The sequence below is a fragment of the Bubalus kerabau genome, chromosome 4 (genome assembly GCF_029407905.1).
Source record: "Bubalus kerabau isolate K-KA32 ecotype Philippines breed swamp buffalo chromosome 4, PCC_UOA_SB_1v2, whole genome shotgun sequence".
Taxonomy (NCBI): Eukaryota; Metazoa; Chordata; class Mammalia; order Artiodactyla; family Bovidae; genus Bubalus; species Bubalus kerabau.
In genome coordinates this window covers 109179620-109196680 of record NC_073627.1, presented here as the reverse complement: position 1 = coordinate 109196680, position 17061 = coordinate 109179620, and the positions used below count along the sequence as shown (strand labels likewise).

Below are 17061 nucleotides of genomic sequence, written 5' to 3'. Positions count from 1 at the left end.
ATTCCAGACTGTTTAACTGGAAGCTGTTACTTTCCGGATTCCAGTTGCAGATAACAGCCAGTGGTTTCTGGCTTCATATAAACTCTGTTAGTCCAAAAGGGCTTTTTAGGCATTAACAGTCTCCTTAATAACCCATTTAGAGACTTTTTTTCACTTTGTTTTTACACTTCCTTAATTATTCTTGAATTTATCAATTTTTTTGTGATGAAAAAGTTTTAATGTAATATCTCCCCAGTTTATTATTAAACATTTTTCTTTTCAAGATCTGGTCCTAATTTTCTTTCTTATTATTTTTTTTTTATTTTTGTGAGGGGGAGAAGACAACACTGGTTAAAGAGTACTGTATCCATTAGAGTTCTGTTTAGCTCTCAGTAACAGGAACTCCAAGCAAACAATAGCCAACAAAATTAAATATAAATTCACATAAATGTGTAGAGGGAGGTAAGTTTTCCAGTAGTATAGTGCTCTGATCCACAAAGCTCTTATAGACCCAGGTTCCTTCAAGCACCTTGTTCCTCCATCCCTCAGTGTGATCTCAAGTCCAAAATAGCAGCTGCTGTTCCAGTCATTACATCTGCATTCCAGACAGCAGGACAGAAGAAGAAACAAAGAGAAAGTATGTCCAAGAACTAGTCCTGTGTCTTGTAAGGGAGGCGTCTGGGGATTGTTGCATGACATATCTGCTTATGGACATACTAACAGTGAGAGAAGCTGGGGAAATACTGTGTTTATATTTGCCCAATTAAACAAAGGGAGTCCAGTTCATGTGGAAGGGTGAGGTAGCACATACTGAGGAGCATTTGGTTATCTTTGCTATGACTGCCCCATACATTCCTCTGCCATATGAGCTATCTTGGAGTTTATTTCAGTACATTCCAATGTATTATTTCAGTATTCAAAACAGTGACTTATAATCATATTTTTAAAAGATGAATACCTATATGCTGTAAAAAAATTTTTTAAACCAGTAAAAAAAACATTAAAATCACCCATGATTCCCGAACCTAAATACTGAAACAGCATCATAATAAGAAATGTCCTTAACACTAATATAGAACAAGCAACTTCAGACTACAGAGTATTTAAATGTTTTTCAGAGATCTTGGTTATACTGTATATTCAGTTATTACTTCAGTAAACATTATAAAACATCTTTATTCATAGCATCTTGTTAATTCATGTGTGTGGTTGGAAGGGAGAGCAAGGAAGGAGCTTTTAAAAATTAAATTTGTTGCTCTCAGTCTAGTACAGAGAGACAAGACAAACACATGAAAAAGTTGGGAAATCAGGGCACTGTAAGTGCCCTGTTCGTGTTAATGTATGTAAAGGTAGATTGGAAAGCAGAAAATAAAATAATCATGACACTAGGTATCTTTACTTAACAGTAGAATAATTTGTACTGTGAAGAATTGTTTGGAAAAATGACACCTTGAGAAATACATCTTCCTTTTTAGTTGCTAGAGAATGAAATTTGGATTACAAGTCCTCAGGAGAATCTGAATCGAACACTATTAGGAAATAATCAAGCTCAACACGGTTAAATTCTAACCTCCCTTGGTTCCCAGATTTAGAAGTCCAAAGTTCATCTGGGGATAATTCAGCGTGACCTGTACCTTTCCTGAACTTCAGAAATAACTAAAGATAAGTCGGTTGAATTTCTCTGGAAAGTGTGACATGTTTTGTTTTCTAAACCTTGACGTTAATGCATTTTTAAAGTTTTGAAGAGTAATAAACTAAAATTAACCTTTCCTAAGGAAAACGCTTAAGTGGGAAAATTAGCTATGTTAAGACATACACAGAAAAACAAGAGCTATACCAAAATACTAAAAATTGCCACTAGGTGGTGAGATATGAGTGACTTTTTCTTTAAATGGTTTGTGCATAATATTTTTTTAAATTCCTTTTCGTGTTCTTTTTAAAATTGAAATATTGTTGCTTTACAGTATTATACTAGTGTACTGTATTTATATATGTGTGTACAGCATAGTTGTCTTTTTTTTAAGCAAGGTGGTTTTTTAAAAGTTTTTTTTTTTAAAGAAACGTTCAGTCGTGGCAAAGGCTCAGTGGAGATGATCACTGTTCAAGGATAACTCTGGTGTGCAGAGCCGGGCGCTGGGAACCCGTACGCGCGGGGGGCGGTGCTGAGACCCCGCCATGAACAGTGGGGCCCTTTGTGTCCCGACTTGTTCAGGTGGCCCAGAGCCGAGGCCGCTAGTTGCCACAGCAGAACACACACTCTTTCACGAGGAAGGGACCGGTGCGACAGAGACAGAGTCTCTCTGTGGAGACGTTTAAACTGCCGGCTTTATTTTGACTCTTGGCAGAACTGGCAAGAGGAACACACGCTCTCGAAAGCTCCGGGCTTCCTGCTTGCAGTGCGAACGCGGGACAGAGCCGCTCAGTGTGCGGGGGTGGGGTCGCCGGGCCGCTGAGAGCTCATTGGTGCGGCCCCGGCCTATGGCGTGTGCGCCCGGCCCGCCGCCGAGTCTCCCGGTGTCCGCCCTCCTTCTCTGAAGGGTGGAGAGCCTGGGCCCGCGAGCTGGAGTGCGGCAGGCCAGCCGGCGAGAGCGCAGCGGGCGCCCGGTAGGTGTGCGACCGGCAGGCGGGGGGAGGGCAGGGGCTCCCCCCGGGGCCCAGTCCCCGGCCGCGGCCGGGGCGGCAGCAGGGAGCGCTGGCCTCAAGGGCCTGGGCCAGCCCAGCTTAGAATCTACCTGTCCCGAGCCTGCAGTTTTTCTTTGCTTATGGAGTTTCAGACAGCACTAGAAACAGGTCTGGCTGCATACTTTGAGTGAGCATGTTGTCCTTGTAGAGTTAAAAAGGAAAGAAAGAAGACACGTTCTCTTAGCTGGAGCACAAGTTTTCCGACGCCGCGCTCCTCATCAGCGCCTTAGGTCAGAAAATGTTTGCTGCTGAGCACCTCTTTCCAGTAGATTCTTTATCCACGTGCCTTAGAATTGAAATCTTATTCACAAATTTTAACAGCTAGAACAACTTAATGGCGTTTTAAATGACGATACAAAGGGTACTTTTTATTCCTGTCTCTGGCAGTTTTCTTTTTTGTACTTTTCTTTCCAGCATTTTAGAGGAAAGCGGGCAGATGTAGGCAAAAGGTTTGTTCAGAGCATTAACACTGTGGGGTGTCACATTAGGCACTGTTGAGTGTGGGAAGCACATACCAGCAATCCAAATTGCTGGAAGTACCTGGGCCTTGACAGCGGGCAGGTGGGTTTTTATGCCCAGGATAGGAGTAGCCATAGGGCTTCCCTCCTGGCTCAGAAGGTAGAGAATCTGCCTGTGATGCAGGGGATCAGGCTTGGATCCCTGGGTCAGAAAGATCCCCTGGAGAAGGGAGTGGCTACCCACTCCAGTATTCTTGCCTGGAGAATTCCATGGACAAAGGAGCTTGGTGGAATACAGTCCATGGGTCACAAACAGTCGGACAGCACTGAGCAACTAACACTAGAGGTAGGGGTACTGATGGCTTGCATTTTGAGCCACTACTTTGGGATCCTTCCCATAACACTCAGATGCAGATCTTGTTATCATGACTCTAGGAAAACACATTGCTTAATCCTACAATGTAAACAAAAACAACCTTGGTTTTCAGTTTGAAATGCATAGCTCAGGTCAGCAGCAAGATCTATGCCTTGAATGTTTCATATTTCCTTTTCTAACCATTTGGTTTAGCCAGAAGTAGCGTTTATCGAATGCCATATGATCCAGTGTTTGGAGTATAAGTTTGCCCTTATTTTCATTCTCCTTTTGCATCTATTTGGATCCATCACAAATACAAAACAAGGTATTCTTGAAATAGTGGATGTTTTGTCCAGAAGAAGTCAAAGGGGGGGGGGGGGGAAACAAAAACAACTTCTCCTCCTCTGTTGGGATAGAGGTTGTTTTGTTTTTAAATAGGAAGCCACAAAATATAGTTGAAGTCTATCCACAGACTGTTCTTGCCCCCTTGCTGCTGGAGTTAGTCACTCAGTGTCCCATGTGCCCCAGCATTCTCTACAAGGAAGGTGTCTAGGCAAATGATGATCTTGTAGGGGTGGTCAGGCTCTGCGGTACCTCAGCCATGGTTTAGAAAGACTGTGTAGTTTCCAAAAGAGCAGTAGGTGGGCAAACTCATGTCCAGGCTTCCTGGCTCTCCACTGACTTGTTCCGTTATTTTAAGACTTCTCACTTTCTCTGCCTCAGAGTACACTTTATAAAATAGCCGTCTTAGTGACTGCTATACTTCAAAAGACTGTAGACAGAAAATGAAATTATCTACTTGAAAATGCTTTCAAGTCTTCAATGATTCTTTAAAAAACTCAAAGTACTTGGTAAGGACTTACTATGTGCCTGGCTCTTAAAAATCATTTTTAACAGCCTTATGATTTAAATACTTGTATTTCCATTTTTACTCAGAGGTGAACTGAAGTTCTGAGAGGTTTGTTAACACCCATTTGTTAAGTTGTAGATTCCGGATTAGAACATAGATTTGTCAGCTCTTAAATCATATTTGCTTACCGTGCTACAACATACATAAATACTAGTTTTTATCATTGTATGTGTTAATGACATTATAATAATCTCCCCTCTTTCTCTCTTAGGAAAAGCAGATGATATTCTGAATGGAGAACAAGACAGGGAACAAAAAGATCCCTATTTTGTGGAGACCCCCTATGGTTACCAACTAGACTTAGATTTCCTCAAATACGTGGATGACATACAGAAAGGAAACACCATCAAGAAAGTGAACATCCAGAAGAGACGGAAGCCATCTGGGCCATGCCCAGACTCCAGGGCTGCACCTGGCCAGCACGGCGTGTGGACTTCTACTGAATCCCTCTCATCCTCCAACAGTGATGACAACAGGCAGTGCCCCAGATTCCCCCTAGGCCGAAGCCAAGTTACATCAACCCCAATCTCAAAGCCACCTGCCCCTCTGGAGACCTCTCCTACTTTTCTTACCATCCCAGAAAGCCGACAGCTGCCACCACCATCACCACAACTCCCAAAGCACAACCTTCATGTCACCAAGACACTGATGGAGACCCGGAGAAGACTTGAGCAGGAGAGAGTCACCATGCAGGTGGCACCTGGTGAGTTCCGAAGGCCCAGGCTGGCCAGTTTTGGAGGCATGGGCTCCACCAGCTCCCTTTCCTCCTTTCTGGGTTCTGGAAACCACAATCCCACCATGCCCCAGCTTCAGAATGGATACCAAGGCAATGGGGATTATGGTGGCTATGCCCCAGCTGCTGCCACCACCTCCTCCATGGGGAGCTCCATCCGTCACAGCCCCCTGAGCTCAGGGATCTCCACACCAGTGACCAACGTGAGCCCCATGCACTTGCAACACATCCGTGAGCAGATGGCCATTGCCCTGAAGCGCCTGAAGGAGCTAGAAGAGCAGGTGCGAACCATCCCTGTGCTCCAGGTGAAGATCTCTGTCCTGCAAGAGGAGAAAAGACAGTTGGCTTCACAGCTGAAAAACCAAAGAGCGGCATCCCAGAACGATGTCTGTGGTGTGAGAAAGCGGTCCTACAGTGCTGGGAATGCATCCCAGCTGGAACAGCTGTCCAGGACCCGGAGGAGTGGTGGGGAATTATACATTGACTATGAGGAGGAAGAAATGGAGAGCGTGGAGCAGAGCACCCAGAGAATAAAGGAATTCCGGCAGCTCACAGCAGACATGCAGGCCCTGGAGCAGAAGATCCAGGACAGCAGCTATGAGGCCTCCTCAGAGCTCAGGGGGAATGGGGAGTGTCAGCCTCAAGAGTTCCGGTCTGTGGCTGTGGGTGCCGATGAGGACATGAATGACATTGTTGTGTACTGCAGGGGCGCCAGGTCCTGTAAGGATGCCGCTGTCGGCATGGTCACTGAGACAAGGAATTCTGGGGTCAGTGTGACAGAAGCCATGCTTGGAGTGACTACTGAAGCTGACAAAGAAATTGAGCTGCAACAGCAAACCATAGAAGCCTTAAAGGATAAAATCTATCGCCTGGAAGTACAGCTTAAAGAAACCACCCATGACCGGGAGATGACTAAACTCAAGCAAGAGCTGCAAGCTGCTGGCTCGAGGAAAAAAGTTGATAAAGCCATGATGGCCCAGCCGCTTGTTTTCAGCAAGATGGTGGAGGCGGTGGTACCCACCAGAGACCAAATGGCTGGCAGTCACGTGGATGTGGTTGACACATGTGTGGGGACGTGTGTGCAGACAAGTAGTGTAGGCATCTCCTGCCAGCCCGATCATGAGAATAAAGAGGTGGGGCCTGAGCTGCCCATGAATTGGTGGATTGTTAAGGAAAGGGTGGAAATGCATGACAGATGTATTGGGCGTTCGGTGGAAATGTGTGACAAGAGCATAGGTATGGACATCAGTGTCTGTGAAACAGGCAGCAACACGGAGGAGTCCGTGAATGACCTGGCACTCCTCAGGACCAACCTGAATCTCAAAGAAGTGCGCTCCATTGGCTGCGGAGATTGCTCTGTTGATGTGACCGTCTGCTCTCCAAAGGAGTGCGCCTCCCGAAGTGTGAACACAGAGGCTGTCAGCCAGGTGGAAGCTGCCGTCATGGCAGTGCCTCGAACTGTGAGCCAGCACACCAGCACAGTTGTAGAACAGGTGAGCCAGTTCACCAACACTGAGGTGGCCACTCTCACAGAATCCTTTACCAACACTTCCCTTAGCACTGTGGACAAGCAGACCAGCACCCACACTGTGGAGATGCGGACAGTAGCCGTGGGAGAAGGCCGGGTCAAGGACGTCAGCTCCACCAAGATGCGGTCCATCGGAGTGGGGACGGTGCTCTCTGGCAACGCTGGGTTTGACAGGCCATCAGCTGTGAAGACCAAAGAGTCAGGCGTGGGGCAGATCAGTATTAACGACAACTATCTGGTTGGCCTCAAAATGAGGACCATAGCATGTGGTCCTCCCCAGTTGACTGTGGGGCCGACAGGCAGCCGGAGGAGTGTAGGTGTTGGGGACGAGCCTGTAGGAGAGTTCGTGGAGAGCCCCCAGCCCCAGGCACCGTCTGGGATGGAGACAGGCTTGGATCACTACATCGAGCGTGTCCAGAAGCTGTTGGCGGAACAGCAGGCGCTGCTGGCTGAGAACTACAGTGAACTGGCAGAAGCTTTTGGGGAACCTCACTCACAGATTGGCTCCCTCAACTCCCAGCTCATCAGCACCTTATCATCAATCAACTCTGTCATGAAGTCTGCAAGCCTTGAAGAGCTCAGGCACCCTGACTTCCTGAAAACTAGCTTGGGTAAGGTCACAGGTAGGTGGCACTTCTGAGGGACCTAGGAGTGAGGGAGGGTGGGGACAGTGGAAATCTAGGAGAGATTTTTTTTTTTTTTAACTGCTGGAGCCAATTTTTTGAACCATGGAGAAGACTTTAGAATGGTAATAGGTAGAACGAAAACCAAGAATCTAAACCCATAAACAGCTCTGCTGATTCTCATTATCTGGTAGTTTCGTTCCCCGGCTGAGGACTAAGACTAGAAGAAGAAAAGCCAAGTTCTGTTGCCTGGCTTAGGGGCTGTCTTCTGAGGCTGCTAGTTTGATAGCTGTCTTTTAGTTATTTACTTGCTGATTTTACACAGGGCAGCCTGCACTGTTTTCAACCACAATTACCTGTATACGATCAATAAAAAAAATACCGGTATGAAGTGTTTTTAACTAAAACTTTTAGGGGAGAGAGACTCTGTCAATTCATGCAAATTCATTAATTCAGCAAATAATGATTAAATTCCTGCTCTGTTTTAAGTATAGATATGGGGTCCTGTTCTCATAGTACTTACATTATTCCAGTTGGGGCACAGGCAATAAAAATATACTTAAATATGTTGGGAAGTGGTACATGTTATGAAGAAAAGAACTCCACTTAGAGAAACAGTGAGTGATGGTGGAGAGGTGGGGACTGCTGGAGATAGGATGGTCCAGGAAGGCCTCTGACAGGGAGCCAGAACTCTGAGAGAAGGGAGGCCTTTCCAACACTGTTCTTTTGTTAGAGGCTTACATTTTTTGTATTTCTCATATTTTCCCTTGTTCACTGGGGTTCCTGTTCACCCTTGCTTTTCTTTAAATTGAAGTTTATAATGAAGAAATTACCCTGGAAGATTCAGTGACACATGCTATTTCCCTGTGAGCCGCACTAAAATGAGCTCCCTTGTCAGTTGCGTGTGGTTCTCATTGTGCATATTATCATCCTACCACTGAGTTCCATTCCTGGCTCTTCACCTCTCATGAACCAATGTGCCTTAGGGAAGGAATGTCATCCTTCTTTATACTTCATTGTGAAATGGTCATTCAAAGGACATCCATCCCATAAGATTGTCAGTGTGTTCATCACTGGCTTACAGTGAGCACAGGGACCTTTGTTATCCTTGGGGTAGTGCTGCTAGCATGCCAGTCTGGTTTCTTTTGTTGACATGCTAAACAGTAGTGTGAGGTTTGCAGAGTTACTAAAAGCACACTCTCTGCTCTAGCCAAGTGCTACACATAAAATGAATTAAAATGCTTTAAGTGATTGGTATGGTGTGCATTAAATTTATGTGAAAACATGCAGCAGAGACTTAAATATAAGTTAACAAAAATTTCAAATTCTTTGTTTCCCTCAACAGCCAAAAAGGCAATGGTTAACATAGACTGAAATAGATTATTTTTTTTTCACGGTTTTTTCAAAATAGATTATTTTTGTATCTTCTGAGGTTTCACCCGCAAACATGAATTAATGTTCCTTTTTTAGTAACTGTGCTGTGAAACAGATAGCTTATTGTGGAAGAAAAAATGAACATGACAGTGACAGCTGATGTATAACAGATTTTTGCCTTTTGGAATCAAGAGTCTAATGAATATATAGGGAGTCATTTTAGTTAGAGTAAAGGGATTAAAATTATGTGTGAACTAAAGCAAGGTCTTAAGTAACTAATAATATGTCTGTTTCCACTGCTTTTTAAAAATCATGATGTCAGATGTTGAAGTCAAAAATGAGACTCTTAAATACCTCCAGACACAGATGGTACAGCGCATCATCCATTCTAAGAGCGTTTTCCTGCTAGGCTTCCTCCCTCCTCCCCAAACCAGGGTTTCTATTTCACATTCTTGCCAGAAATATTCAGCTGTATCGTTGGTGTAATCCGCCTGATACCCAGAGCATCAAGACTCGGGTGGAGGTTTTGTCTGGCTGTGTTGCAGTGTTTTTTGGTCTTATTTCCAGTCACCCTGACATTCCAGACATCACTGTTTAGATCTGACCCTGCACATAAACACCTAAATAATCAGCTAAAATCTAGGAAACCTACAACATTCATGAACAAAACATAAATATTTTTTATAGCACTTATTTGATCATAGTGGCAGCTCCCTCTTGGAGCACACAAGAACAACTTTAAAGTATTTCTGTAATTTCCATCACATTTGTATTTTGCTTTAAAGTTCTAATGAAGGAATTTGGTTGGGAACTTAACCTAGAGAAGTAAAATTTTATTATCTGGTGTGTGTTGTATGGGGTGAAAATGAAAGCGACTTGATAGAGTAGAGATCTCAACATACAGGCTGTGAAGAGTGAAAGTGTGTCCAGCTTATTGTGCACCCTGAACACTAGAGAACATTGCTCATGTACAGTCTAGAATACATTTCTGTATATAAATGATCACTTACAGGAACCTAGTATTTTAGTTTAAAGAATTTACTTTTGGGCTCCAAAGCCAGGTGTTCTGGGTTCGAGTTCCTTCTCAGCACTAGGACAGGTTGTCTTTGTTCCCTCACAGGGTTGAAATGAATCTTTAGTGAATCAGTATGAATGAAGCGTTTGGAATAGTCTGCAGCACAAAGTGTAAATGCTGGCTGTCCTTGCTGTTAACTGTTTTCCATACTTACAAAAATGGAAAGGTAGGTCTAGAACAAACTGCCAAACAAACATGCTATGAATAGTCTTTTGTGTTTAATGCAGATTTTTGTCTTCATAATTCTGCCTAGCCATTGCCTTCCCCTGCCCCCCATTGTTATACCTCTCCAGGTAACACTTTTATCAAGATAAAGAACTACAGCAATGCGAAAACACAAAAAGAGTAGAATAAATTTTCAATTCAGATTCTTCCGTAATCTGTGTCAAAGCTCAAAATGAAGCTCCAAATTAAACTAGGTGTATATTAGTACCAAGCCCAGAGAATCCTCTTCAGTTTTCCAAGGGTTGAAGATCGGAAGGTATCACTTTTTAATATCCAAAATAGCATTATTTTAACAGCACGATAATAATGCCTTGCACTCCTGTTCAGTTTCTTGAAGTTATAACTGGAGTATGTACTTATAACAAGTTAACAGTTCAGAAGAACACAAAATACTGAGAGCCTCCCTCATGCTGTCATGGGGTAAACCCTTGTGTTTGGTATGTTCAGGGGTGCAATTCTATATTTCAGAGACATCATTTTTTGATATTTGAATCATATATGGCCTATGTATTTTTCACATGAAACATCACAGACATTTTTTTCAGAATTTGAGAGATAATGTCACAGTTTTGATGCATCTGAATTTGATGGTAATCAAAGATGATCTGTAAAGTACTTTTAATGTATTTAATATTTTCTTTCATGGAATTAAAAGGTTAAGAGGAAATAAGTTTCTCAGAAACCTCAGGAAAAACATGGTTATTCTTTCTGTGAATTAACTGGATTGTTTTGGTTTGAGAAGTGGATTACTTTTTCTTTCTTTCTTTTTTTTTTTTACCTGTGAGGAGGGGAGAAGGAGAGAGAATATTCTAGACAAATGACTTGCAGTTACAAATACTCTAAAAATATGTGACAGTCTCTGAGCAACAAACAGAACTATCTATAACTGTGGAACTTAACTGCCTGCCACATGATTTATAGAAAATTCATCTCTCATACTCAAATAAAAGAACTGCTTTTTAAATCAACTTCCATATTTGTACTCTTAGTTATCTTGGGTTTGCTAAAGAAAAAAATTTATGAACTTGAAGTCATTCCCATAACTGTGAAAGCAATTTTGTAGACAGACATCCAAGCCAAAGCAAAAACAGGGAAAATAAGGTCGTTACAAAATACCGTTTCTAGTTAGTTTCCTTAATTCAAATCATATACCATTTACTGGTCCCAGTACCTCTCTTTAAAATCACAATTTTCTTTTAGTAATGAATAATCCAAACCAAATGTTTCTGGAACATTGTGTGTGAGAACATGATGTGAAAGTCTTCTGACCCAGAGGTCAGAGAGCTGATGTCTGGTACTGGTTGCCCAAGAACTTGCAGTCACACCTGGGGTAAGCGGTATTGGACTGCCGTGTCCTCCTGTGTCATGAGAGGGTAGGTTTAGATTTTTCTTGCGTGGGGCCCTTTCAGCAGAATTACTCTATAAAATTAGCTCTTCACCAGACTGCCCATCAGATTCATCTGAGGAACATTTTTTCCCCAAATTCATGATTTTCTGCTGCCACCCACTACTACCACTCAGTAAGGCACACTCAGGTCCTATTTCTGGGAAATACTGTGGAATAAACAGCCTTAAAATGAGTGCTATTAATCTGGGCTCCATAGCTTCATGAAATAGTTTTGTGTTTGGAATTTTTGTAAAGAAAGTGCATAATTTTTATCAGACTCAGAAAAGGGATAGCTGACCGTCCCCACCCCGCCCCACCCAACGCCCAGATTGAAATTACAGATCTAGGACATCTGTTACTGACCTTGGGAAAAACACTTCAGCCCTGAGAAAAATCTTTTATAAAGATTTAAAATCGGCCTACCCCCTTTGTGAGCCCTTCAGTTGACTCTTGTTTGAAAATAATTTCTTAAAAGAGAAACTGATGCTTTATCATTTTAGACGAGTATTAGTGAAATAAGTACATGCACTCTGGGAAAAGATGCAAGTTTACTTTGACACTTCTACTCTGAATGAATCTGTGAAGTATGCAGTTCATTTCTGGCTAAAGCATAGAGATAGGTGGTTTTTAAGAACAGAAGTGGCATTTAGTTCCTGGATGTCCATTCATAAATGATGAAGGGAATTGTTGGTAATAGTTGATGGTTACAATCACTGGTTCTTCCTTCAATCAGCAAGTCATTTGTATTTCAGTAAACATATTTAAAGTTTGCTCTGTCCTCATCTCTATTCAGATCAGTTGATAGCTACGAATTCGTTGTCAACTGTATGCAAAGTGTGGTACTGAAACAGAGAGAGTGGTGGAAGCCTTGAACTTGCAATCCAGTTGGGAAGCAAAAACACATATACCAGAAATATGAATGATAACCTGTGGAGGTATATGTTAGCCACCGAATAATGTGAAAATAAAAGTGCTTGAAGAATTCAGCTTCTGTTAAGTTCTCTGAGGTTTAGGGAGAAGATGAGCTTGGGATAGAGAGGACAACGTTAGCTGTATCTGGAAGAACACAAGAGCACATCGGCTTAACCCAATTTTTAGTTAATGCAGCCTGTCAGTGTGGGTTTTCTGGGTCAAGTCTTGGATTGGTGTGTAATTAAATGTGGGTGGGGTTGTGGTGAGGGAGCATCTGATTCTTGATACACTTTAGCATTTTAATTTCCAAATACTCATTTTTAGATACATTCATGACAGCTATCTGGTACCTCTCAGGAAAATACTAAAATGGCCCTAGAAATTATTACACTGCAGTTCTCACCATTTAGTGACTTTATGTTGGTGGCCACAAGCATGGGTATTCAAGGAGAGCTCTGAGCGATGAGCCTACAGACAGAAAGGCATTGTCCTGTCTCCCCCATCAAAGCTACATACTTTCCACTCAAAAGCAATGTGTACCAGTGAAGGCGATCCTTCATGAATAATCTCTACTGTCTGTTCCCCAAACTAACATGTAGACTGAAAAGGGTACATTTGTGCTCAAGCCCTTTTCCTTATGGAAAAAATAGAAGTGTTATTTTAGACCCATTTGAATTCTTAGTTACACTTTGAGAAAATGCCTAAATGAATGGCCTCCATTATGATTCAGAAATTTCAGTCCTACTTCTTTTTGACAAGTAACCTAGATGTTCTTTAAAAATCAAATCAAATGTTTAACTGAAAATCTGGCACAATAACATAATTAAATAGTTGGCCACACTGTTCATAGTTGTGTTTTCAGAAAGTACTTGGCATTATAAATAAAAATATGAGTTAGCATGCCAGAAGAGCTACAGTATGTGAACAAAGCAACTTTTAAAATCCATTTTATTTATAAAAGTCAATTTTCTAACAAATTTAGAAACATATTTGCTATGTGCCAACAACCAATACCCGTTCTAGACAGATAAATATCACAGAGGAGACTGTAGGAGGTGATTTATTCAAAAGCTTCTCTGTCTCTGTTTTTCATTGGTTTTTTAAAATATATAAAAGTGGCTCTAGTGATAAAGAACCCGCCTGCCAATGCAGGAGATATAAGAGACTCAGGTTCAGTCCCTGGGTTGGGAAGATCCCCTGGAGGAGGACATGGCAATCCCACTCCAGTATTCTTGCCAGGAGAATCCCATGGACAGAGGAGCCTGGCGGGCCCCAGTCCATGGGGTCATGGAGAGTTGGACACGACTGAAGCGACTTAGCATGCATATAGCTTTAACATTTCTAAAGTCAAAAACATAAGAAAAAAAGTTTTTATTTTTCATTACAGTTTGCCTTAGCTTGTAGTAAAATTATCCATATATTAAATGCTAAATGTACTTTAGAATTAGATTAATGCTTTGAGGATGCTGTTATTTTCTGGAACACTGAGATTTCTGTCATTTGCTGTGTCTTAGTTATCACTAATCTGGTCAAGTTGTAAAACGGAGCTCATGCTTTACTGGCATTTATGGCCATTATAAGCTTGAGTTAATGACCGAAGACTGCAGTTGCCCCTCCCCTCTTCACTGACTCCCCAGTGGTACCTGCACAACTGTTGCCTACTGTGGGAATTTTGAGCAGCTTGGGCGGTGTACCAGAATTCTGAAGATGTTTGGTGGCTATTCCTGTTGTTTAACCCTTACTGTTTGCATGGCATTTACTGTTAGTCATGGACTTCTACCATTAGTGGTCCAGGACTGCTAACTAAACCACCAGTAATTCATGACAATTCACATGGTCCAAGTTGATAGAGTGAAATCAGTTTTTGTTGTTCATTTGCTAAGTTGTATCTGACTCTTTGTGACCCCATAAACTGCAGCACGCCAGGCTTCCCTGTCCTTCACTATCTCCCAGAATTTGCTTAAAATCATGTCCATTGAGTTGGTGATGCTAGCTAACCATCTCATCCTCTGCCACCCCCTTCTCCTTTTGCCTTCAGTCTTTCCTAGGATCAGAGTCTTTTCCAATGAGTTGGCTCTTCTTAAAGGAAAGTCTAAACTCTTGTTTACGACAGTCAAGTTTTACATTGTTTTCAGCAAAATTTTTGATTGGTTAATTTAATTCACTGGTTCGTAATCCTGGCTGCACATTAGAATCACTTGCAAAACTTTAAAAAATTTTTTTATTTATTCATTTATTTTTGGCTATGCTGGGTCTTTGTTGCTGAGTGGGCTTTTCTCTAGTTGTGGCAAGTAAGGGCCACTCCCCAGCTGCAGCGCACAGGCTTCTGGTTGTGGTAGCCTCTCCTGCTGTGAAGCATGGACTCTAGGGCTCGCAGCCTTCGGTAGTTACCGGCCACCCCCATCCCCCACCCCGGAGCACAGGCTTGGTAGTTGTGGCACATGGACTTAGGCGCTCCGCGGCATACGGGATTCCCCCAGACCAGGGATCAAACCTGTGTCTACTGCATTGGCAGGCGATTCCTCGCCACTGAGGGAAGTCTCACTTGCAGAACTTTAAAAACCACTAATACTGGATCCATCTGCAGATATAGTTCATTGTATCTTACACCCAACTCAGGCATTCTAAGGGCAACCAGGTTGAGACCATTGAATTTTGTTGGCCACTTTAGTTTTGACTTTTTTGGCTGCATTTTTCATGCGTTTTACTTGAACACAGCAGTCATTTGTCAGTCTTAAAGCTAGTGTGTGTGTCATCTTATCTATGCCCGCTAAAAACAATGGGTCTTTATCAAGATCAGGCAATTGTTTCTGGGTCACTCAAGAGCAGCCAGAGTTTCAACACAATCCGAAAAACATTTTCTGACAATAAAGGTGACAAATTTCCTCTGACCCAGCTAATGAGAACTAGTTTAACATTTATCATTGTTCTTTGCCTTGCTCATTAGACTTAACAGAGTCCCTGTGACTTTCTGTTGAATTACACAGGCACTTACTGAAGTCTTCCAATTATCCAGCACTGTTCAGAGCACTGCAGAGGACACATAATGTAGCATGGAGGGCCTTCAGGGAGCTTACATTCTCACAGAAGGGATGTATAAGACCAAGGGAACAGAGGGCAGGATGTATTACAGGAAATAGAAATGACGCCAACCCTTGAAAAGAATGAGTGGAATTCTGCTGGTAAAGGAAGCTGAAATTCTAGGCCTGTTAAGACACCTAGTAAGGAAGGGCAGAGAGGTGGGAGTAACTCAGTCACCAGACCACTCTGAGTGAGTAGAGGGTAGAATTGTTGAGCAGTTTAACTACCCCAGGCAAGAAGTAGTTGTCCTTGTTCACCGTGAAGAATCCTCAGGCACCTGCTTGAGAAGGTGGACCTTGACTAGAGGAGCTAGTTTATAAAACCAAATTCTGGAGAAGAGGAGTGGTTGCCTCCAGTGGGAAGATTATCTAGAAAACGGCAGCTGGTGGGAAGTGTGCATTTACTGAATTGTCAGAAATGTTCTGTGGCTAAATTAGGGAGGTGCTCACACACACATGCATATTTACCAAAATTCATCAAACTCTACACTGAAATTCTGTTCATTTTATTTTATATAAATTATACGTCAATTTAAAAAGTACTTTTAAAGCTGTGTTTAGAAGGAAAGAGAACTATGGATTAAAAGACTTAAAAGCCATAGTAACCAATGGAAATATAGGACTGAGGTTCTGACTCAAACACTATTAAAAAACATTAAGAGATCACTGCAGAAATTTGAATACTGACCAGATATATAATAATTTCAAATTATCTTTTTTTTTTAGATTTGATGGTTTTAGCTTTATGCTTATTTTTTTAAGAATGTTTTAGGAATATATACAGAAATATTTATGAATGAAAGTGATAGGATCTTCACCTTTTGCTTCATTGTGAATGGCTGGAGGCAGTATAGATGAAACCAGATAGCTGATCATTATTGAAGCTAGTGATGGAAACAGAGGGATTTATTATACCATTCTCTACTTTTGTGGCTGTTTAAGGTTTCATAACAATAAAACTGTTAATGTATTTGCATTTTAAAACTCATTGTTGGTTCTTGAATGGGGAAGTGCCTAGTGAAGGTGTTTCTCTAGGGAGTGTTTTGGCACTTGAGGATTAACTGTTGAGACTCTTTGGAGGTTACTGTAGTAATTTCGAAGTAATGATGAATGAAGTTGGAAAAGGAGGAATGAAGATAAATGCCCTGCTTTAAAAAGTAAGCAAAGGCGCTGGTTGTTGCTGCTGTTTGGTGGACAAGTCATGTCTGACTCTTGGTGACCACATGGACTGCAGCACACCAGGCTTCCCTGTCCTTCACTGTCTCCCTGAGTTTGCTCAAACTCATGTCCATTGAGTCATTGATGTTATCTCACCATCTCATTCTCTGTCACCCTCTTCTCCTTTTGCCTTAAATCTTTCCCAGCATCAGGGTCTTTTCCAGTGACTTGGCTCTTTGCTTTGGCTAGCCACAGTATTGGAGCTTCAGCTTCAGCATCATTTCTTCCAATGAATATTCAGGGTTGATTTCCTTTAAGATTGATTAGTTGCTGTCCAAGAGACTCTCAAGAGTCTTCTCCAGCGCCACAGTTCAAAAGTTTCAGTTCTTCAGCCCTCAGCCTTCTTTATAGCCCTACTCTTACATCCATACATGACTAGTGGAAAAATCATAGTTTTGACTGGACGGGCTTTGTCAGTGACGTGTTGTCTCTGCTTTTTAATATGCTATCTAGGTTTGTCAGAGCTTTCTTTCCAAGGAGCAAGCATCTTTTAATTTCATGGCTGCAGTCACCATCCACAGT

At 42.2% G+C, this 17061-nt stretch overlaps 1 protein-coding gene across 14 annotated transcripts in view; it reads left to right on the top strand.

Moving 5' to 3' along the window:
- KANK1 (KN motif and ankyrin repeat domains 1) overlaps positions 1-17061 on the top strand; it is a 215124-nt gene that overhangs the window by 179328 nt on the left and 18735 nt on the right. For 12 of the 14 annotated variants that reach the window (XM_055578237.1, XM_055578235.1, XM_055578236.1 and 9 more), the window contains one exon: positions 4596-7268. In XM_055578237.1, coding sequence (XP_055434212.1) covers positions 4596-7268 — 2673 coding nt within the window. Of the gene's footprint in view, positions 1-2432; positions 2584-4595; positions 7269-17061 lie in introns of those variants that run through there. The other 2 variants (XM_055578245.1, XM_055578232.1) reach the window with 2 other exon arrangements.